Below are 24957 nucleotides of genomic sequence, written 5' to 3'. Positions count from 1 at the left end.
TTTGCCTGAGATTTAAATGAAAACCACAAAAACATGCAATTTGGTTAGGCTAAATATTTTTTCCAAATATCTGCTTCTCTTACCTCCCTAAAAATGGTATTTATTAATTATTCAGTCAGTGACAAACATTAGATGGACCCAATAAAATTGTAAGTCCCACCCCAGCTCGTGAACAGAACCAATCAGAGTTGAGGCGGCAGTGCCTGAAGTTAACGATGAACATGGTGGAAGAGCAGGAGACTGACTGACTGACTGACAAAATGTCGGGGAAAAGAAAACATAAATCAGGGTACCAGAAACGCCATAAAAAGAAGGAGAGGGAGGCCAGGAGAGTTGTTGTATCCCAGTCGATCAAGACGTTCTTAAAGACTTGTATTGTTATTTCGCTGGGAATAAGAAAACTACCGTCTACAGCCTGCCGGGTACTGTCACTTTTCATTATCGGCGCGCACCACAATCGACCGAATGATTACATGTTCAAAATTGTAAATAGAGTTAAAAAATTGACACAAGTCACCACGCATTGCATTATGCACATGACCTGCCGGCTGATGATGTATTTATTTCATCAAGAAAACACGAATACAACACACTGCACTTCACTGCAAAAAAATAAATAAACCTGTTCTCTTACTTTGTATTTTTGTTTCCAGTCCAAATATCTAAAAGTTCTTAAATCAAGAAGTATTTACTAGATGATTAAAATGACATAAGATGTCATGTCTTGTTTTCTGGGGAAATAAATAAAAATTAAGTGAGTTTTTGCTCAAAAAAAGCAAAATTATCTGCCAATGGGGTAAGAAAAATAATCTTAATTCAAACAGAAAATAATTTTCTTTTTTCTAAAGCAAAAACTCACTTAATTTGTATTTATTTCCCCAGAAAGCAAGACTTAAAGGTGCTCTAAGCGTTGTCATGCGTGTTTTAGGCCAAAACATTTTTTTGTGAAATACAGCAAACATCTCCTCACTATCCGCTAGCTGCCTGTCCTCTGAACACACTGTAAAAAAACGTGAATTATAACATCAGGACCATCTTGTCCGGAGACACTGGATCGGCAGACGTGACGTGAACAGTCTCTGGATTGGCAAATGTGACGTGAACAGTCTCTGGATCGGCAGACGTGACGTTAACAGTCTCTGGATCGACAGAACTCATATGCTTCCTCCATGCATGCACAACAGCCAATGCATAGAAGGTGAAGACAGCTCTCTTGGCCGTGGCAGGACTGATGGTGGACAGCTCTGGACCAACAGACATGACGTGAACAGTCTCTGGATCAGCAGAAGTGACGTGAACAGTCTCTGGATCGACAGACGTGACCTGAACAGTCTCTGGATCGGCAGACGTGACGTGAACAGTTCTTGGTTTGGCACTACTCATGTGTCTCCTCCATGCATGCAGTACAGCCAATGCATAAAAAAGGAAGACAGCCCTCTTGGCCGTGGCAGGACTGATGGTGGGCAGCTCCGGGACGATCTCCGGGATGACAGCGGGCTGCACGGGGGACGGTCTCCGGGACGACCTCCGGAACGACAGCGGGCTGCTTGGGGAAAGCCTCCGGGACGACAGCGGGCTGCTCGGGGAAAGCCTCCGGGACGATAGCGGGTTGCTCGGGGACGACCTCCGGGACAACAGCGGGCTGTTCGGGCACGGCCTGCTGGACGATAGCGGGCTGCACGGGCACGGCCTCCGGGACGACAGCGATCTGCTCCGGGACGGTCTCCGGATCATTAGGGAGGCAGGAAGTCTTCCTCCTCCTCCGCTGTGTTCGAGAGCGAGTGGATGCTGCTCTCTCCCTGGAATCCACAGGGAGCGCAGCCCTCTCCTCAGTGATACGAGCCCACAAAGCAAAACACTGAAAAATGCTCATACGATGCGGAACCTCTCCAACTTGTGAACTCCCCCTCTGCTGCCTCCTCTCCCTCTCGGTGGTTGGGGAAGAGCCACGAACACCCATACCGCTGGATCTACTGTATGCATGACGGAGTCCTTCTGGCACGATCACACACACGGAAAAAGGTAAGATCCAAAAGCAGTATTTATTTAGGGTAATCCGTACTCACAATCCAATCCAGGCAATGTGTCAAAATCCAATGAGTCAATCCAAAAAACAAGAACAAACAAGAAACAGGAAAAAAAACAGACTACTAGAAGTGGTGTGACGTTAAACAAGGACTCCGTGACAAACACTGCAACAAACAGGGTATATATACACACAGATACTAACAAGGTGACGGGAAACAGCTGTGTGCAATGATCAATGAGTGACAGAACAGGATGATGGGAAATGTAGTTATGAGTGAAAGAAACCGTGGGGGAAGAGGACCTCTAGTGGTTACCCAGGGAACACAAACCAGACACTGTGACATAACCAACTGTGTTTATGTAAATCTTGTGCATATTTGACAGTATTAGCACAATCAGACGCAATTTAGATAAAGTCCAGTAATCGGGCGCTGTTTGACAGGTTTTCTGTGCGCGCACTCGGGGTGTACACGCTCAGAAAAAAACGCTCATCAGAACAGCAGGCGAATGACATGTTTAACCGGCAAGGTTTTAAGCAAATGCAAATAATAAACTTTTGTGATTGCGAATGCAGTCCCGTGAGTGTAACTCTACCGCTGCGTTAGCAGGTGATGCGAATGTACGTCGAGTTACAGGTCACGGTCTATGGTTGGACCATATGTTGGGGGCCCCCTAGTGGCTGTGGGGCCCTAAGCAGCCGCTTAGTTCGTGTATAGGGAGGCCCTGTGATCACCCAAAGAGTTTCTGGTTGAGCATTAATGATACAATTTTGTTCCCTTTCAGTCGGTCACGTTCTACGTAACGTCGACGACACAGACGTATTAATCTCGCCTGAGAGCCCAATCACCTTCGAGTGTAAACTAAACGAGCCTAATGAAGATTGGTGTGAGATATTTGCATCTCGTGCTCCGCCCCCGCAGCGCGGGTATAAATAAGGAAGCAGATGCAATGCACATTTGCTTTTTGTCTAACTTGCTTGCTCTAAGTTAGACAAATACTTGCTCTAGCCGAACCAGTGACTTGGCCGCCCAGCGAGTACAGCAATAGTGGCGGCAAGATGTTACGTGTTACGTCTCCGTTCCCTCCTAAAGTCTTACCAAACTTTATCCATATAGATCAGCCTGGATGGTAACACTTTATAATAATGTTCAGTTGTAAGTCATTAATAAGTGGTTAGTTAATGAGGAACTAATCATTTACAAAACAATCATAAATGATTAGCAAGTGATATACTAACATTTTATGTATGTTTTGTAAATTTCGTTACAAGTCATTTACAAAACATGACTATGCGTTTCATAAATGTTTAATAAATTATGTTAATTTTTTTTTTATGTTTTGCTCGCATCAGGTGCACAGTGGTTAAAGACTCCATGTGTTTCAGAGAAGACAGCTGTCTATACCCTCACCAGTCAGCACTTACACTGCAGTACACACTACAGTGTTCAGCACCTCTTATAGATAAACGCATGAATAAATCATTTACAACACTTTCTGCATCCCCTAATCTAAAGTGTATTCATCACTTGTAAATGTGTTACACTTCATTCGTAGATTACCACTTCAAGAATAAAAAAATGCATAAGATCTACAAATGTTATCTACTAATGTATATGTAACACATTTACAAGTGATGAATAGGTTACACTTTAGATTAGGGGATGCAGAAAGTGTTGTAAATGATTTATAACACTTTCTGCATCCCCTAATCTAAAGTGTAAACTATTCATCACTTGTAAATGTGTTACACTTAGCTGTTAAAAATGATCTGTACGTGTATTCAAGGCATTTACAACACATTCTGCACCTTCTAATTGCTACATACATACAAAAAATAACATTATTTATTAAACATTTATGAAATGCATATTCATGTTTTGTAAATGATTAGTTAATCATTTACTAATCATTTGTAAATGACCTATAACAGAATTTACAAAACATACATAAAATGTTAGTATATCACTTGCTAATCATTTATGAATGTTCTGTAAATGATTAGTTCATCATTAACTAACCACTTATTAATGACTTACAACTGAACGTTATTATAAAGTGTTACCCTGAGGGGAATGGCTTTACTTGTTGGCAGTTCTGCAAAAATTTAATTTCGGTCCATAGTTTCTTGACATTATTCATGTTATATAAAAATCCATCTGCATCTCTCCAAACTAATTCCGATTTGTCTTCACAATTTACTTTATCAAGAGGAACCAGGCAGGGGTATCCTTGGCCTCCGGTACTTTTTTGCATCTGAATTAGAAAAGGTTGTTAGAAAAGATTAACTTTTATAGTGAACCACTTCTGTACACTGTATCTGGAAAAACAATAAATACATTGATAAAAAAAAAAAAAAAAAAAAAAAAATATATATATATATATATATATATATATATATACATATATATATATATATATATATTATAATAATACGGAAACTACGGTGTTGCAAATTATTTCGCGGACCCTCTGGCTATTGGTCACGGACCTCACTTTGAGAGCCGCTGTTGTAAAATATACCATTATTGCAAATACTTTAATGTTCTTTCCTGTAGTAGAACAGTGTGTTACATTGATTAACAAACAATTGCAGACAGAGTTCTTACTGTACTCCAGTTTCAGTGAGAGTTTGGTTATTCACCCAAACCCAGTGTCCTTCAGTTTGCAGATCATTGAGACCAATCCAGTAATGGCCTTTAAGTTCAGAGTACAGAAACGTCTAATAGAGAAAAGGCACATAATTCACAATTATATAAAACTAAAAATTCAGTGGTGAGATGTGATTTTGTAATAAAACATTTTTGTATTTTGTACCTGTTTATTTGGTGCAAAATTGTGCATTCTAATCGTCTTACCTGTTCTGGTAGGCTGGTTATGGTCACCAGATCAGTTCCTTTTGAAACACAGAAAGCACGACTGTTTGACCAGGTGAGTTTTTCAGAGCTGAAGAAATACAACTTTCTACCCCAATCTCTAAACTTCATGTCACTGTTCAAAGACTGTGCTGTGAATGCTGAAATAATAATAATAAAAAAACACATGAAAAAAAAACATTCTTCAGATCATAACAATCTTGAATTTAATCAAAGTTTGGTTTAATGTGCTGAAATATTCAAACTCTTTGTCAAAGACTGTGTCATGTGTCTAGAAGAGAAATAGCTCACCTTTGTAAAAGAACATTTGCTCTCTAACTCTGGTGTAGTTGTCTGTGAGCTCTCTCACCATGACTGATACAGAAAGTTATGAACAACATAATGCAAAAAAGAAAAAGAAAAAAGAAAAAAAAAAAGTAGTGATTTTGAAAAGTAGTGAAACTAAGTAGTGATTTCTCTTTACAAACTGTTAATGGAATGTTGTATGCCTACTGGGTGCATTGAATATATTTTACTCACTTGTGCTGTTGGTTTCCTGGGCAGACAGTTGCATTAAAACATTGACATCTGATTAGAGAAAAACAATTGCAGATGTATTTAGAATTCAGAAAGCCCTGTTTTTAGCAAAACTGTAGGCTGTTAAGTGAACTACAGCCAGCAACTACACGATTTCCTCTCAATAATCAGTGGTGAGAAGCAGCAGTTAAAGGTTGCATCGGTGATTTCAGGCCCCCCAATATTGGGTTCACGAGAACGAGACGACATTAAGAACACTTTATTTAAAAAATATTCAGTGACAAAATATGACTGGAAAAATAGTATTTGTTTTGGACTTAATCACAAAATGCAAAACAATGCAGGTGCATTTTCCTTATCTAGGGCTGTCACTAACGATTAACGAGTAATCAGATATTTTTTTGTGATAATAAAAGTGAATACCTTTTAAAATGACTTAAATACTCTGTGTTCGGGCCAATTACCATTGTGTGGTACCATTATGTGTGTGTGTGTGTGTGTGTGTGTGTGTGTGTGTGTGTAGATATAGGATTGAGGCTAAAGTTTATGTGAATAAGGCTGCATTTGTTGATCAAAGCAGATTCATAAGAATTGTTTCTGTACACGTTAATTTGTCCCATTTATTTTTATTTTATTTTTTCATATGTTTGTTCATACATTGTGTAAGAACTACATCAACACTAACACATGAATTATAAGGATTATTTTTATTGCTTTGCGGTTTACAGAGCACAAAGGGTTTTATTACATGAAACAATCAAACAAATGGATGGGTCTTCTGGGACAGAAAGACAGCTTTTCCACCTTTTGACCACAAGATGTCGTAGTTTGCAACGTGTTGAAAAGCTTCGAGTATTAAACCATTCTACAATACAGTCGAGGGGGAAAGCCCCGGTGCTTCACAAAGCTTCATTTCAACATCACTAGTAAATATAAAGCTTTATTGCAGGAGTGAATGAAGAAGAGCGGGGAGGCGACACAGCGGCGAGTCAACAGGCAAATGATAATCTGGTGTAAACTTAGCTGGCTGGTGTTTCTCTGTGCAGGCGAAGACTTGTGATGGTGGCGGACAAACAGGAGAACACAACAGGATACACGTAACAGATGATGGCAGACAAAAGACGGATCAGGTAGGCTAGTTCAGGTAAGTCTCTCAGGTAGACAAGTAGAGTCTGTAGAGCTTGTCATAGACAATATATGGTGTGTTGATGAGGGTGTGCAGGTGCAGCAAGGTGATCAGAACTCGGGTGATTGAGAACGAGTGGGTGGACTGTGGTAATCTTGTGCTAATGGCTGGAGTGATGTGCTGCGTCTCAATTCGACTACTTGTACTACGCCCTTTAAAGTATTTACTCTTTTTGTGAAGAAAAAGTAGATACTTTTGAGTGTGTAGCAGAAAGTAGCTTTGGGACACACTACCACGTCATACAATTGCGTCTTTAACGGTTGCTCCTGACACAGTAAACTGGCCTGTCAATCATCTTGTCAAAGATAAAATCCTCCACATTTAATTTAATTTAATTTAACCCTAAAACTGGCAATGTGATCTGGGTGTAACACAGGGGCGTAGCCAGAATTTTATTTTTGGGGGGTTCCATCTTAAAATGAGGGGGCAACTAATATATGTATTATATATATATATATATATATATATATATATATATATATATATATATATATATGAAGAGTTTGGTTCCAAAACGCGATAAACGTTAAAAAATATATACATTTAGTTCCAGCAAAAATCTGTATTCTATCTGGTTGGTGTTGAAAAGTCCATTTTTAATTTTACGTAAAATGTGATATCCGCCATGTTATTCTGTCATGATTTCTCCCTTTCCTTTTCCCTTTCTCTGCAGAATGTGATTCAACTCAGCTCAACTCACAGCGCACCATTCCACGCTCTGTAAACCCTAACGGCGGCGCTTTGAATAAACCCGGCATCCTAGTTTTCCTTCTACTTTGTCTACTTTGTGATCCACAATCCTCTTTTATAATAAATCTTTGAAAATCTAAATCTGGATTTGAAATGATGTTATTATAACCTAAATATGCTTTGTGAAAGTTTGAAACAAAAAATATGGTTTTCATCTTGCCACTCTCTTGGTAAAGAAAACGCATTTTTACTCAAATTAATCATAATGGATTTATTCTCGTTTTGGAACCAAACTCTTCATATACAGGTGCTGGTCATATAATTAGAATATCATGAAAAAGTTGATTTATTTCAGTAATTCCAATCAAAAAGTGAAACTTGTATATTATATTCATTTATTACACACAGACAGATATATTTCAAATGTTTATTTCTTTTAATTTTGATGATTATAACTGACAACTAATGAAAATCCCAAATTCAGTATCTCAGAAAATTTGAATATTACTAAAGACCAATACAAAAAAAGGATTTTTAGAAATGCTGGCCAACTGAAAAGTATGAACATGAAAAGTTTGAGCATGTACAGCACTCAATACTTAGTTGGGGCTCCTTTTAGAGCTGTAATCGGGCCTTAAAAGTTCGGCCCGAAAAGGCCCGAGCCCGACAGAGTTTGGCCCGAGCCCGACAAGTACATTTTGATTGACAGCTTTTTAAAAGCCCGAACCCGTTTACAGCCCGACTGTCCAAAAGGCTGTCTATCAGCAGTGATAAGAGTGTCGGAGAATAGCGCGGACACGCGCTTCACACCGCGAGCCGGCACACGCACCACTCGGAGGAAAAGGGAGAGAAAGAAAAAAAGAGACTGCGCCGCACGCACACGTGAGCACCTTTGTCTTTCGTAAAAAAAGGAGTAATTTATACATTTTTTAACATCATTTATTCATGACTAACGGAGGCTAGAGGCCACTTGGAAGTTGGAACAAAGAAATAAAATAAGTCCTCCAGAGACCAGCCTCCGTTTCACCTCCTCAAGATCCATTTTCACGCTAATCTAAACACATCACCTGACCGCTCATTTACCACGCAACCCGAAGCGCGAGCCCGAGCCCGGCCCGAGCCCGTGTAAAATAATAGAAATTAAGACCGAACCCGACCAAACCCATCGGGTCCCGTCGGGTCCCGTCGGGTTCGGGCAAAGATCTTCAGCTCTAGCTCCTTTTGCCTGAATTACTGCAGCAATGCGGCGAGGCATGGAGTCGATCAGTCTGTGGCACTGCTCAGGTGTTATGAGAGCCCAGGTTGCTCTGATAGTGGCCTTCAGCTCTTCTGCATTGTTGGGTCTGGCGTATCGCATCTTCCTCTTCACAATACCCCATAGATTTTCTATAGGGTTAAGGTCAGGCGAGTTTGCTGGCCAATTAAGAACAGGGATACCATGGTCCTTAAACCAGGTACTGACAGCTTTGGCACTGTGTGCAGGTGCCAAGTCCTGTTGGAAAATGAAATCTGCATCTCCATAAAGTTGGTCAGCAGCAGGAAGCATGAAGTGCTCTAAAATGTCCTGGTAGACGGCTGCGTTGACCTTGGACCTCAGAAAACACAGTGGACCAACACCAGCCGATGACATGGCACCCCAAACCATCACTGACTGTGGAAACTTCACACTGGACTTCAAGCATCTTGGATTGTGTGCCTCTCCATTCTTCCTCCAGACTCTGGGTCCGTTTCCAAATGAGATGCAAAATTTGCTCTCATCAGAAAAGAGGACTTTGGTCCACTGTGCTTTATTAAATCCAGAGTCAACGCAGCCGTCTACCAGGACACTTTTAGAGCACTTCATGCTTCCTTCATTTTCCAGCAGGATTTGCACCTGCCCACACTGCCAAAAGAACCAAAACCTGGTTCAATGACCATGGTATCACTGTGTAATTACTGTGTGATTTCATGTAATATTCTAATTTTCTGGGATTTTGATTTCGTGGGTTTCATAAGCTGTAAGCCATAATCATCAAAATTATAACAAATAAAACCTTGAAATATCTCACTTTGCATGTAATGAGTCTATTTAATATATTAGTTAGACCTGTTAAGTTGAATTCTTGAAATAAATCAACTTTTTGATGATATTCTAATTATATGACCAGCACCTGTACTGTACAACACGTATAGGCTATACAGGAAATGTGGTCATCACTGGTTGTGAAGGCGGTACATTGCGCATTGTGCCGATCTGTGTCGTGAAGTCTCACCGCGACAGTCCTGTGATGAAATATGTGCGTTTCTTGAAACAAACTCAGATCTCATCTTTTCATGCGTAATATTGTACTTTGCACACCTGCCATTGTCACCGCATGAACTCTCCCGCGAAGATGACAGCGTAGGCACAACACGTCAAATCAAGTTTGAAAACAGCCGCATTTTACCGCGCAGTATTTTGATTGGTCAATCTATCAATTAGACTAACACATCAACTATTTCTTATTTTTATTATTTTATTTTAAGCAATCAGAAATCTGAGGGGATCTGCCGGGCATGTAAATGAGGGGGCCTAGGCCCACCCAGGCCCCCTCGTGGCTACGCCACTGGTGTAACATAGTTTTTACATCTTTTTTGGGGCGTAAGAATGATTTTGTTTCATCAAATCCTTTTATCATATATCACAGCCTGGGGTGCATTTCCCGTACAACTATATAGCTCGCTGCTTAACTACCATAGTACGATGCATCGTTGGAGAATCAACTAGCTAGTCACGACTGTTTCCCGAAACCGTATGTCGCAAAGTATCGTTCAACCACGTTGGTTTATGACGTCTCGCACGTGGTGGACTAATAACTTATTTTAATTAATCTGTTTGAGATCGAATTAACGCTAGATTTTGTCATATAAGTTACAGACATGGCATCTGAAGACCATTTCTAATTTTTCTCAATTATTTTGCTTTATTACCAGACTTAATATTTGGCTCGTTCTTACATAGTAGAGCACGTTCGCACATGCGCAGTCTTCAAAAACGGTGCTTTAAATCTCTTGACAAACTAAAAGACTTAAATGACATTTGTATGTATTCTAAATAAATAACACGGGTTGTACTGAATGTCAGCTTGCTTATTTTGCTAAAGATAAGGATTTATTCAGTCTACATCTCATGTAAACTAGAAACAATGCTTCTAACCACAGCTCGAGAGCTGTCGTTCCAACCACACAAGTTTGCGATGCTGTTTGCGAACGTTCATTGGAACGATGGTTTCGGGAAACACCAAATCGTTGAACTATGCTGATAACAACGGAACTTGCGACCATAGTTGGCTAACGATGCTTTCGGAAACGCACCCCTGGTCTGTCTTGAGTATGCTGGTCACATGATTTGTTTAAAATTTTTTGTGATTAATTAGTCAGCCTGACCTAAATCCAACATGGCTGCCAGTGGTGCAGGACATTCAGATTTTGAGACAAGTAAATATATATTAAACTTACTTTTCTTTTGAAAAAATAATACTAACACTGCTAACATTAATTATGAACATTGTCTTAAGGTGCTGAAAAAGAAAATTTATAAAAATGTTGTTCATGTTGTTATTTAGCACGTTTTGAAATATGTTACACCAGAGAATGTCTAATATGAAGAGAATTGGCACTCTCTGGTTACTTCCGGTTTCTGGACTGGCTGCAGTAACACGTCTCTGTCCATGCGGGGGCGCTCGCAGGCGAGTGCAGAATGAATGGAGGTCTATGGCGCTATACCCATCAAAATCCACTTTTCTCAGGATATAATTTTTTGTCTAGTAATTTGAATGTTGTATTCGAAAGGAGATGCAAAGAAATTACACATTGCTGGGTGTTCGATTTTTTAGAGTCACTTATTTGCTTTAAAAAGTCTTTTAAAGTGTCAATGACGTCATACACATCGTAAGACCAGAGATACTGCTTTACGGCAATCCTTCAGTCACTTTGGTGCTTTCGCGCTCTGCACTTTCTTTTCTCTCGAGGCATCGACAACACAGCTGACACAGGTAAATATACACGTGCTAGACGAGTTTTTATTTTGTTTGTTTCTGGTCCCGCTTCAGATGCCACGATGCCATCAAGAGGTATCTGTGGTCATAATCAGTCCTTCACTGACCAGTCAGCGTTCATTAGCAGAATGCTAGTGTTATGGGCAACAACAACTCAACCTGTAAGAAATCGAAAGGACATAGGTACTCGTTCATTCAACTTTCGACCTATAACCCATGTTGAACTTGCAAAACCTACAATCAAATCTGAGATTTCTCAACAGCAATCGGGTGAAAGAGACAAATTTAGCCGTCTAGCCCCATAGACTCCCATTCATTTTGCACTCATGGGCGATCGCCCCCAGTGGAACTCTGGTGGATCTACAACCACAATTCGGTACAATAGGACTTAATAGGGAGTGCCAAGGCTCTCCGTAGACGGGCTCTGGTTACACCTGAGTCACATTGCCACTTTTGGGTATAAAAAGGGATTAACTTTGTATTCATTTTTGTAACAATCTTTGTATTCTGAGTGTTTTGTTTTTTCTCACAAATTATAATTTACAGGTTAAACTGATACAGCCTGTCTGTCTTGAGTATGCTGGTCACATGATTTGCTTCAAGTTATCTGTGATCAATTAGTCAGCCTGATCTAAATCCAACATTTTTTACCATTTTACCAATTTTTTTTAACCATTTTTATGGTAAACGGTTTTCACAGGCTGAGTCCTGAGTTTGTAAGCTTTCCAATGATATATAATATGTCAACATTATATGAGTTGAAGTATAGGATATAATTGTTTTAAACATGCAATGGCAGTTACAGTTATAGATTTGGTCCTTTTTTTATACCCTAAACAGGCAATGTGATCTGGGAGTCACAACTCATAAAATCCAAAATACATAACGTTTTTCAAAAATTATTTTGGATATGATTTACTTAAGTCCAGATGATATAAAAAATGACATGAAATTATTTGTTTTTTTATAAATTTCTACTCTTGCCTGTTTAAGGGTTAATTTCCTACCGTATCGGAGAGAAATGCAGTAGCACGTTGATCTGCTGTCGCGGGTATTTCATATATCATCATAGTAATGCATAATGATGCATTTAAAAGGTAATGGCCAAACGGATCTTCATAAAAGTCCATATTGTTATTGCATATGAAATATAATAAAATTTATATATATATATATATATATATAAGTGGTGGGCCGTTATCGGCGTTAACGCATCGCGCGATAAAAAAAATATCGCCGTTAATCTATTCTCCAAGTTGGGTTGGGAGCGTTGGGAGCTGGCTCAAGCTACACAAGCTATGATGACGCAATCTACCCGCGGCCGCGAGGAACACCCGGCTGCAACGCATCATATTCGTCGTCATCTTAAGTAAACACGGCTGAAAGTGAAAACTGGTGTAAAAGATCGGTGCAACATCCATTATTTGGACTTGGTTTGTATTTAAGCCGTCCGACGTAGACTGTGTGGTGTAACAGTTCGGTAAGTTAACACACGACTAATCCGTTCTACCACCTCAAATTCAAAACGAAACATATCACTGAATACCAGCGCGTGCGTATTATTCCCAATATATTTTAGTGAGTGGTGTAGCACATAATCTCTTTTTATTAAAAGCGCCCGATTTTAAGAATCGTTGTTGTGTTTCTTTTTAACTGAAAAGACATCAGTTAGAGTTGTTAGACAATATTCTAATTTTAAATTTGGGGTTTCATAAGCTCCAAGCCATAATAAACATTAGACCTACTTAAGTCTCTGCAGCTGTACTTAAATTTTATTTATCTGCAAAATTATGTTGTATACTTACAGTTTTGCACAATATATGTTCTCAAAACTACATACACCCTTTCAAAAAAAAAAAAAAAAAAAAAAAAAAAAAAAAAAAACATTTAGCAGTTGTTTAGCAGGGTCTGTGTAACCTGTTCTGAAATGGTTTTATTATAATATCGTTATCGCAAGAGGCTGCAATGTATATCACAATATGGATTTTAGGCCATATCGCCCATCCCTAATTGATAGCCTATAGTAGTTGATAATAACATAGGCCTACCTAATGTTGCCTACGGACGGTAACAGTACATTAGTAACCTTTTACAGTCTATGAGTAGAACAGCTTTCTCAAGCAGTTTGTAATGCATTTTGGAAACAGGAGATGAGCCCCTGGTCTAATGCGCCACCTGGCTTGAGAAACCCGTTCTCAAAGACTTACTTTTATAGTCATTATTTGGGTAGCACACATATTCTGAATGCCTTCGGCAGAATTCAAATGAGCCATTTTAATCTAGATTAATCTAGATTAATTTCAAAATTAATCTAGATTAATCTAGATTAAAAAAATTAATCTATGCCCACCTCTAATATATATATATATATATATATATATATATATATATATAATTTTTTTTTTTTTTTTTTTTATCAGGTTAAACTTTGATTAGTCACTCAAACCTTTATCTAAACCTCCCACTGTCGTCGCGCACATCAGCTGTGTTTTGTAGTTTTTTTAACACTTTTTACTCATGTTGTAGTTCCTCCTCCAAAGCACAATGGGTTGTGGCAGAGCCCATCTATTCTCTGGTTGTGGACAATATTAGCCTTTAGTGTGCACGGATCCACACTTCAAAAATCCACCGGAAATAGTAGACCATCCGGGGACTTCTGGCATACACTTTTCAACATACTATGCTTTGGGACACACTTATTTTAATCTCACCTACTGTTTAGGATGGATAGTGTGGACATTGAGACGCAGGGATGGTGTTATTGAATCCGTGATGGATTATAAAATCCGTCAGCGGCCTGGTGATTGTTGTTTCACTTTACAGCAAGATCAAATACTTGTTTCTTATTGGCCAAACAATATTTAATTCAAGTTCATCTTTACTATTTGAAAGATAGAAATACTACAGTCACTGTAATTTCTTGAACAAGAACATGTGGACATCAAAACATGCAAACTCAGAGCGAGGGTTAAACCTTTATTTTGAAATTGCGATTAACGACAGTGCACATAATTAGAATAAATACAGATAAATATAGATAGCCTACTGATGTTTTCTCATGTGTTAGTGTAGGTTTATAAATGATAGCACTATGATATGCTATATTATGATTGTTTTAATATACAGTATTGTGCAGCCTTAGAAAACGATCTAATACGGTTCATGGATTATCGTTCGTGGGATGCACTATTTAAATATTTAATTTAACTCGAATTTAAATGATTATGACAGTGCCAGTTTTTAACTATCTGGTACTTGTCTAAGAGCTCTCTCAGAGTCTGATACAGAAGACATTAATAAACAAAGCAACCAATTAAAAATGAGTGGTTGTTTTAGTACAGTCCATGAAAGTCCGTTTGTTCCTCAGGGTAATTTTTTTAGCAGCTTTATATCTGTCAAGTGTTAACAATTGCAACCCACAGGAAATAAATCAATAAGCTGTACCATAACTCTTGTATACGTGTATAACTGCCTTAAATGTGGCTGTTATCATCAGAGCAAAGCTCAAATAGAGCAAGAATTATACTCACACATGAACCCCAGAACACTCAGACCTCCAAGAGCCAAAACAAGAGAGACACCGAGGACGATCAGAAGAACTTTAGTCCGCTTTGAGGAAGTAACTTGATTCCCTGTGATTAGAAATCAAATGTGATGACTGAATTCCAGCATGATTCAATAGTACAACGTTAATTACAGTATTTTAATAAATATTTAATTGGCAGAATAGTTTGGCTTGAAAACAGTCACAGGTCCTTTTAACATTAAAACAAACATTGTTATTTTTCTGTATTTAAAAAAGGCTGAATAAGCAATCTTTATTAGGCCTGGGGGGCACCTAAAACAAATTATTATAATTTTGTATATATATATATATATATATTTTTTTTTTTTTTTTTTTTTTTTTTTTTTTTTCTGGAGCACTTGTCAGTGCTTGTCATTTTCTTGGCTCCATAGGAGTTTTTGACAGAGGGCAGAGCTTTAAGAGCTTGTGTGTATTAGCAGCTCCTATTACTTCACGCAGACAAGCTTTAAAATGTCAGAAACTGTTCTGCCTTTTATGTTTAAACTGGAGTCGGACAATGATGGAGAGACAATGTGACAACATGTAGAATGCAACAGGACGTTTCTGAATGGTTAGTTGATGAATTTATGTTGCTGATGTGGAGTTAACTATCTTCAATTAGCATATTCTGTCATGATAATATATAAAATCGCTTGTGTGGGAACTGTTGTAAGATGCCTACAGAGTGACATGCTATTGCATTTGTGTTACATACTGTATTGCATGTGAAAAGACGGATGCGACAGCTTGAATAGACTCACAAATGTGCTTGACTACAACAACTCTTTGTCTTCTCAACATGGACTGCATGTTCCCGGGGCAGGGTTTATGTACATTTTAGGGGCAGGGTTCCCGGGGCAGGGTTTATGTAAATTAGTCTACTTTAATTTTTCACCAGGAATTTTGTTTTGAAAAACTTTTATTTTGTACAAAATGGCACATTGTCACACTTGTGGTGTTCCCGGTCAAAAATGACCGGCCTACAAAAATAGCTTATAAATCACTCGTGCAATATTATCACCCAATATTGGATTCAATCTTTTTGTCCACTTGTTCTCTTTCAGTTAGGACTGGTTTTATATTTCTATTTGCATCTGATTAACCCCTTAAACCCGAACACCCCCCCACCCCGCGAAAAAAAATTCATAATCAAATGACTAAGCAACCAATGAATGGAACAACACAAAATAGGTATAATTTTAAAGCTTAGAATCTCAACTTTTTAATGCATCTTAACAAGTGCTGAGTTATCACTCTAAAACGGAGTGTACCCCCCGCAGGCGCCACCTAGCTGCGAAAATAAATAATCATAATATTTTTCAAAAATATTACCTTAATCAACTTAAAATAGGTGTCATTTGAAAGCTTAGAGTCTGAAATTTGCAATGAATGTAGCCAATTTGATAAACTCCTAAGTAGTGCTGAGTTATTTGCTGATAAATAGAAGGAAAAAAAATCATAATTTTTAAACTACTTTTTTGTACTACATTCAGCAATATGTCAAATACATCATACAGCTCAGATAGTCCTGTGTCATATGTCATTTGAAAGGTCTCAATGAGTAGAATACAACAAGCATAATTGTTTCAGGCTTTTTACTAAACTTGAGCGAGGTTTTTGTAAAAGAAGCCCTTCAAGAGACCCATGTGTAAACCATATATGGATGCTGAATTTTAGACACATTTCCGCTCGTAACTTCATGAAACATGCTCCAATTGTGGAAAATGACACATATTTACAGCAGATGCTTACAATTAAAATGAGTCCAAACTCAACATAATCCATCACTCAGAACTAAAGATATTCCTCATGGAGTTGCCAAACTTGAACACGCTGGGATCTATCCTCTTTGGATCTGTCAGAGCATCTGACATAACTGTGACCGTGTCAGTGGCAAAGAATTTAGCAAATTCTGTGTCAGTTGGGATGCTGATGTCTTTAAAAGTCTCATTGCAGACCAGCACTCTGAAGTGGTTCACATCAAAGGCAGAAGAGGACATAACAGTTGGAGGGATAAACAGTCCAGCTGGAAGTTGACTATCCATTGGTGTTTCCACAAGAAAAATATATTTTCTCAGTGGTTTCTCACACTCAACTTTACACACTGCATAGCTTTCACTTCTTGAAGGGATAGTAAGGGCTCCTGGTCTTTTCCACTTGACCTGTCCCTCAGCTGACTCAGGGACCTCTTCTTTTCCCTGGACCCGCTGTAAACATGGTTTGAGGAGCGACGACTGAATTTTCAGTGAGTGTTCTTGGTTTGATTCACCAGAGTCCTGGCTGAGCATCGTCAGACATTGAAAGAAGCTTGCATTAGTGCTGATATTTACGGGAACTTGCTGGAGACCTTGAGGTTCAGGGCATACCAAAGTGAGCATGGAAACTGACTCTTTCACCCCTGTAAGGGGAAACAGGAAGCAAAAGATCCACAATCATGTATTCCTTGTATGGATAACTAGAAGAGCTCAGTCCCCAAATCGACAATCCAGTGAGAGGATGAATGGGTATCTGTGGTAAGTATTTGGAATAACACTGGTTGAATACATTGGTGACCTGGGACCCACTGTCTAGTAAAGCTTGACAAGGACTTCCATTCAGCTCCACGGGAATGGTTGAGCCGGGGCCCACTAACCCTCTGAGAAGTTGACTCACCCCACTGACCTCAGTTTGACTCTATAGTGAAATAGTATAGACTGCTAGAAGTGGAACTGTTTCGAGTCACAGGGCTCCTTTCAGTCTTAGCTTTTTGGAGAGCACGTAACAACTTCTGTATTATTTTGGAGGTATTTTCAGGTGATTGACACTTGGTAGCGATGTGTCCATCCTCTCCACACCGATAACAGAAGAAATCATCTCTGTGCTTAACTAGCCTTTCTCAATATGATACTGGATCAGACCTGGTTCTTGACTGAGCTTGGTGTGACTAGTAGTGGAACTAATACTTATTACTGCCAGCTGTTGTTGCAGTTGTTCTTTAACGCTTGCTTCTTGCTTGCAACTTGCTTCTTTAACGCTTGTACTTCAGACTCTCCATGAGTATCAGCCCTTTTCTTTTCCTGCTTGTCTTTGGAATCAACCCTCATGAAAGAAACAGAAACTGTGCTTAGATCTTCCACGAATTTGTATCTTAGCTCTTGAAATTCAGCTTGGAGTCTGATCACAGAGGAGTCTAGCTTATCATCCTGTCTCAGCTGTTTGTGCTTCACGGATGCCTTGAGTTTATGGCGAGTGGCTTCGTTCTCCTCAGCTTCTTAGATTTCATTTAGCAGGACTAAGAAAGTTGGTGGCTGTTCTCTGCTCTCCCTCACAGAGATCCGACTCTACCGCACCTCTAATCAGCTGTTTTTCTGTCCATCATCTGGTGACTCAATCCTCCTCTTTGCAACACTTTAGTTAAGAATTTCTCCATCCTATGCAGAAAGGCAGACAAAGCTTCCCCGGGGAATTGATGTAAGAGACGAAAGGCAAAGTATAGATCCTCCCCTGACTCAAATGTTCCAAATGTGTTTTCTAACGCTTCCAAATGTTGAGAAGCACTTGCCTCAGGACTTGAAAATCGAACAGCTTTAATATAGTCAAGGGCTGGCCCTTTCACACTCTCCATTATTCTCGAATTGGAACTGGAACTGTGTGGAGAGAATAAGGCTTTTATCAACATCAACATCAACAGGTGCCACTATAACTTTCCACGACTCTTCTCCATCAGGCCGCAGCAGTTCAGCTGGAATATGGGCAGGGTCGATGACCTAACAACACTCACATAGCACCAATAGGGAACCAGGACTTGGCCCCAATTTTGAGTCTCTAACCCACACTCTTTCAAAAACTGAATGTTTATTTAAGTAGACTTCACAAAAACCACACTACAAAAGAATTGTGTAAAGCAGTAATCCTGGAGATTATTACTCATGACATTAGAACAAAATAAATGGATATGAGATCGTAGCTATTCAACTAAATCAACTAAATTAAAAATATACATATTTTCTAATTTCAATAAACATTTTCATTTAGTTTCATGAACATCTTTATAAAACGTACATGCTCGGCCAGATTTGGCTAGAAGCTGTGCATCTTCTGATGCGGAGCTGCGCGGAAAGTTACAAAAAATGCCGTACACACCGCCAAGCAAAAAGGGGTATCGCGCACTCAACGCCCACAGCCGCCCACACCACGATGACATCATTTTTGCTGTGCGTACCTTCACGCTCATGCGGACGCGTCAAGTATAAACCAAGCTTAAAACGTCTTGCCCTGCCCCTGTGCCTTCTTCCCGCATGTGCGTGAAGAACTTTGGCAGAATGGAAGCATAATGGTGCAAAAAAACAAAAAATTAATATAGAATGCCAAAGATGGCTAGATTAACAAATAAACAGACATTACCTGAACCCTTACTAGTTTAGTAGTAATGAGTTTATAAATTCATGAAAATCAAATGCATCAGAAATATAATTGTAAATGTACTACCTTTGCAGCATCTTATGATTCAGCCTCAATTATCACCCCTCAAGAACAATTGCAGTGCTTTAGGACAGGAAGAACTAAATAAATGTATCTTTGCATCTAAACCAACAACATGTTTATTAGATCTAATACCCACAAAATTACTTATAGAGTTGTTACCTGTAGCAGAAAAGCCTGTTCTCAATATTAATAAATTGTCTTTATCTCTAGGTTATGTTCCAAGATCGTTCAAGCTGGCAGTTATTAAGCCTCTCATAAATAAATCACAATTAGACCCAAATGAATGAGCAAATTACAGACCCATTTCAAATCTTTAATTTTTGTCTAAAATACTAGAAAGTCGTGTCCGCTCAATTGTGCTCTTTTTTGCAAAATAATGATATGTATGAAAAATTTCAGTCTGGATTCAGGCCCCATAACAGCACAGAAACTGTTCTCGTTAAAATTTTACAAATTACTTACTTCTTGCTTGTGACCAGGGCTGTATCTCAATACTAGTTTTACTTGATCTTAGTGCTGTATTCTACACTAGATCATAAAATGCTCTTAGATTGACTACAAAATTTCACTGGTATTCAGGCACAGGCATTAAGGTGGTGTAGATTGTATCTAGAAGTATCAACTATGAAGAGATGACGCCAACTCCTGCAAAGACTTCAGATAACGCAAACTCTGAATCAACATGCACCAATGCTAATTTTTTTCTAAATGTCATAATCATTTGTTAACAAACAAGTATTCGTTACTTCAATGAGCTCATTGTTTTTGCCTTAAATTATTACATTGTTTAAAGTAATACATTTTTAGCTAACTGTGATTGGTATATGTACATTTCTGAAATACATAACTTAGACAGTTACCTCTGATAACAGATCACTCTAAATTGTAATGTGGACTCATGACTTTTCTGTAAAGCTGCTTTGAAACGATGTGTATTGTGAAAAGCGCTATACAAATAAACGTGAATTGAAATGAATTGAACGCCAAATATGCCAAAATGTGCTTAAAAAGTTTTTCCTCACTACCCTTGATGGTGGGGTGGTCAGTGGCTTTGTGGGGATTCCCCAGGTGGAGTGTGCAGTTGCTGTCCATGCCCACAATGTGCTGCCACCTGGTGGGGTCATCCACAGTTCCCATCCAGCACTTGTGAGACAACAGCAGTTCACTGCTAGGGCTTATAGTGCTGCTGGTTAGGCCACCTCCGCCCTGCACGCAATGGCGCCCTGCAAGTCTAAGGACTCAAAGAGACGAGGGTAGTTCTGAGCTGGGTTGATGCAGGAACTGCACATCCTGACTGACCATGATCAAGTCACAGCACAGGCATCTGGTTGGACGATGTCCACCTTGGTGGCCCAGAAATACCCCTGGCTAAACATTGTAGGGGTGTGAGCTGTCGACAAAACGCACTTTCTCGATCTCACAAGGTGGCCTTTTTGGCGACACTGCTGAAGAGTGTGCCCAGCAGTTCTTGGCAATCCAGAAGCAGGCTCAGGCTATCAAGAGCCCGCACCAAAATGCTACCAGGCCATCGTGAGCTGCCCCTCAGTTTGCTCGTCGCCAAGGGCGTCTGTTCCAATGCGGAAAAAAAAATCAAGCGCTCGGCATGGCCAGCTCAGCCGTGACGTTAAGCCGCCGCAGGAAGACGATACCGCCCGTCTCAGCTGCTAATCCTCTAAGCGGTTGGTCAAACACCACCCCTAAGACGGGTGACCCGGAGATGGACGGAGCTGCTCTTCCCCCAGAGGAAGGCCGGTTGGAGAATCTTTTTTTCAGTTTTGTTTTCTGTTCAGCGGTACCCAAATTTTCAATGAAAGAGCAGTTTCCTCTATCTCTGGGTCCCAAGGGGGTTTGCGATGTACAACACTATACGTTGCGACCCTCAGCCCCCCTTTTGTCACCAGTCCATATGTGTAATTTCCACATGATAGTAGAACCTCGGATTCAGGAGGAACAGTGCGGTTTTTGTCCTGGTCGTGGAGCACTGGACCAGCTCTATACCCTCTCTAGGGTGCTGGAGGGTTCATGGGAGTTTGCCCAACCAATCTACATGTGCTTTGTGGATTTGGAGAAGGCATTCGACCGTGTCCCTCACGGCGTCCTGTGGAGGGTGCTCTGGGAGTATGGGGTTGGGGGTCCTTTGCTAAGGGCTGTCCGGTCCCTGTATGACCGGAGCAGGAGCTTGGTTCGCATTGCCGGCAGTAAGTCAGACTTGTCCCCAGTGCGTGTTGGACTCCGGCAGGGCTGCCCTTTGTCACCGATTCTGTTCAGAATTTCTAGGCGCAGCCTAAACAAATATAGTCACAGGCTGTGCATAGAGATCGATTTAAGATTCAAACTCTCCAATGCAAAAACATACTCTGTGTGAATTCTGTTAAATGTTGAGCACAGCATACGATTATCCACACTATTGCAAATGTGACATTGATTTTAAACAATTTCAACAAACAGAAGGTTTTAATATTAAGAGATGTTAATTTTAAACAGTATTTGTAGTAGTTCTTTTTGCAACAAAATAATAGCTCAAGAAAGCCGCAGCAGTGTTGGTGAACGAATCTGCGGCTTTGAACAAATCGTGAGAGTCAGTGATTCATTCATAATTACAGCCACTTGCTTGATCGTTACTGAATGAATGAATGACTCCATGACTCACTCACGAAGACTGTGATTTGCCGCCACCTACTGGTGGTTTTAATTTAAAGGGGTGGTTGATTATAATTTCGCTTTTCTAACGTTAGTTAGTGTGTAATGTTGCTGTTTGAGCATAAACAACATCTGCAAAGTTACAAAGCTCAAAGTTCAAAGCAAAGGGAGATATTTTCTTTTAAAGAAATTGCTTTTTAAGGACTACAACAAAAATGGCTGGTAGGGACTACACAAGCTTCTTCTAAAATTTACATAGACCCCGCCCCCGGGAACGCTATTTTTAGATTATCAGGACAGAATATGCTAACCAATGACTAGAAGATAACTACACATAAGCTACATAAATTCATCAACTAACCATTCAGAAATCTCTTGTTGCATTCTACATGTTGTCACTTCTTCTTGAGTCTCTCCAACATGGTCTGACTCCGGTTTGAACATAACAGGCTAAAAGTTCTTGAAATTTTCAGTGCATGTCTGTGTGAGGGAAAAGGACACAAGCTGTTGAAGCTCCGCCCTCTGTGCCGGGAGCAGCAGCTCATTTGCATTTAAAGTGACACACAAAAACTGCGTTTTTGCTCGCCCTCAAATCCCTTTAAAAGCATCCTTACCATCCCTTTAAAAGCATCACTTTGTTTTTTACCATCATTGCATATTTCTCTATAGATTTTTTTTTATTTAAAGCATTATTTATTTTATAAAGGTATTTTGTAAAGGTAAAAAATGCACTGGAAAATCGATTTAAGGGGGCAAATATTGTCAAAGGTGAGACTGAGGAGTGGGGGTATGCAGAAGGATGTTAAAAGCCTTAGAGGGCACGCCAGTCTAAAAAGTTTGAGAACCACTGATCTATATGATATCCATTTAAACAACATAGACTAAACAATATATAGACTGAAATCACAAAATGGCCTTAAACTATATTAAATTGTGAGCGAGACTTATCAGCAATGAACCGGGTAAGTGATTTTAAACCATATTGCAAGAAAGCACAATTTGAAAATTGTCAGTTAATTTTCTCTTGAGCTATCTTACAAAATGGTTATGCAAGTTTGTTTCTATTTCATATCAAAACCGACATGCAAAATAAACTTCAAGGAGAGCACCTTGCTGCATGCTTAGGAATTAGTATAAACGGACCTACCCCGAAACTATCAGGCAGGCCTTAGAAAGTTTTTTTGTTTTGTTTTTCAAAGCAGAGAAAAATTCATTGCTCAGACAGAAACTGTCAACTTTGTAAATAGTTTTGGAAATCTGAAGATTTCATTATGAAAATATTTGTTCATGCTTGTAGTAAAATGTATGAATATGAATTTATGCCTTATATGAATTCCTACAGTATTTCTAAATTATTTGTTAATGATATTGAGTATTTTCTGTAATAAACAGAGTTCATAATCCTTTGTTTGACTAGTTTATTCTTAACTCCACTCAATAAGCGCTGCGTCGCCCTGCCCACCACCACAAGTAAATTCTCAACCTATAGGGAAACACTGGTTTGATATGTCATATTTTCATGAAGGTTGACAGGCTGAAAGGTTCTGTTATTATCTTTGTTTTTGCAAAATATTTACTGCTAATAATATTATGATCGATGTGGAGACATTTCCCCAAAATAGGGAATTCCAGGACAACACACACACACACAGCTGGCACACACACTGCATAGATACTTCATTATTTAATCACACTGTATTCACAGCAGGTTGTGTTGGCTGTAGTCAGATGAATTGAGTTGTTGTTGTTGTTGTTGTTGTTGTTGTTGTTGTTGTTGTTTTTATGTACCAGTAGTCACACAGCTATAGCTGAAAAAAGTTAACTAGGCATGTTTAACAAGATTTCATCTTTAATATGAATTAGTCTGTGAATTTTTCATAGTTTTTACTTGTATACTTCTAAGTTGCATTTATTTGGTGCTTTGTCAGTAGAGCGTTGGCGCTTGCAACACCAAGGTCATGGGTTCGATTCCCAGGGAAAGCAAGAACTGATAAGAACGTAAAATGTGTATCTTGAAATGCAATGTAAGTTGCTTTGGATAAAAGCGTCTGCAAAATGTAAAATGCTACATTTTATTATTAAGATGTCTGCACAGAAGTTAACTGTAATCTGTGCAAACATTACATTTAGCTTAAATTAAACATCTTGCTTTGGTCTACACTGGAAGTGTTCTGTTTGCTCTGCTAAACTATAATTACTAAAACTAAAACTGAGGCTAAATAAATAAAAACTAAATAGAAATGTGTTTACAAAATAAAAATTAAACTAAAACTAACAAAACCATTAATGAAACTTACTAAAACTAAAACTAAACTGAAATTTAAAGCAAAATTGAAAATGATATTAAAATAAAAACTAATTTAAAAATGCAAAACCATAATAACCTTGGTGTGTATAGATAGATAATGTAGAAAAAGTCACAAAATCTTTCTGAGATGAAGGGAACCATGTTATTTTAACTAAGGAATAGTCGATCAGGATCATATTGACTCCACACACAATATGAGGGTTAAATGATAGAGTTGATTCCCAGGGAACACATGAATAGATAAAATGTATACCTTGATTGTAATGTAAGCCACTTTGGACAAAAACATCTGACAAATGTGTAATTGTTGAATGAACATGATAAAAAAAACCTTACAATGTAACTGCAGTGCTAAATATTAGAAATAGAAATGAATACTGATGATATCCCCAGCCTTACCTTTGTATTGAGAGCATTTTTCATCTGAAGAAACTGTTGAAAGTTTGAAGTCAGTATTTTCATAGATTGAATCCATTTCATGAGCCTGACAGAAGACGTGTCCGCTGAGACTTCAGTGCTGCTCGAGTTTGTTCAGAATAAGGAAGTCACATAAAATGTCATTCATATTTATACAGACAGGAAATAATGAAGTAATGAGTTGGAAAAAAAACAGATCTAGCAACTAATATTTAGACAGCCGAAACGTTTGTATTAGTTTTTTTATCTCCTGC

General features: G+C 38.9%; 1 protein-coding gene across 1 annotated transcript; it reads right to left on the bottom strand.

Annotated features, from left to right (window-relative positions):
• Positions 1-1869: 1869 nt before the first annotated feature.
• LOC307162983 (natural killer cells antigen CD94-like) lies at positions 1870-24796 on the bottom strand (the record flags this gene model as incomplete). The annotated part of the gene is made up of 7 exons (XM_079878775.1): positions 24686-24796; positions 14840-14941; positions 5421-5468; positions 5193-5255; positions 4884-5041; positions 4640-4747; positions 1870-1995 (listed from the first exon to the last, which is right to left on the bottom strand). Exons 1-7 carry the CDS (start codon positions 24759-24761, stop codon positions 1870-1872), a joined length of 681 nt encoding a protein of 226 aa, XP_079734901.1. The 5' UTR covers positions 24762-24796.
• Between the last annotated feature and the right edge of the window lie 161 nt (positions 24797-24957).

The sequence above is a fragment of the Squalius cephalus genome, assembly GCF_949319135.1.
Source record: "Squalius cephalus genome assembly, chromosome: 8".
Taxonomy (NCBI): Eukaryota; Metazoa; Chordata; class Actinopteri; order Cypriniformes; family Leuciscidae; genus Squalius; species Squalius cephalus.
This window is presented reverse-complemented; position numbering and strand designations above follow the sequence as displayed.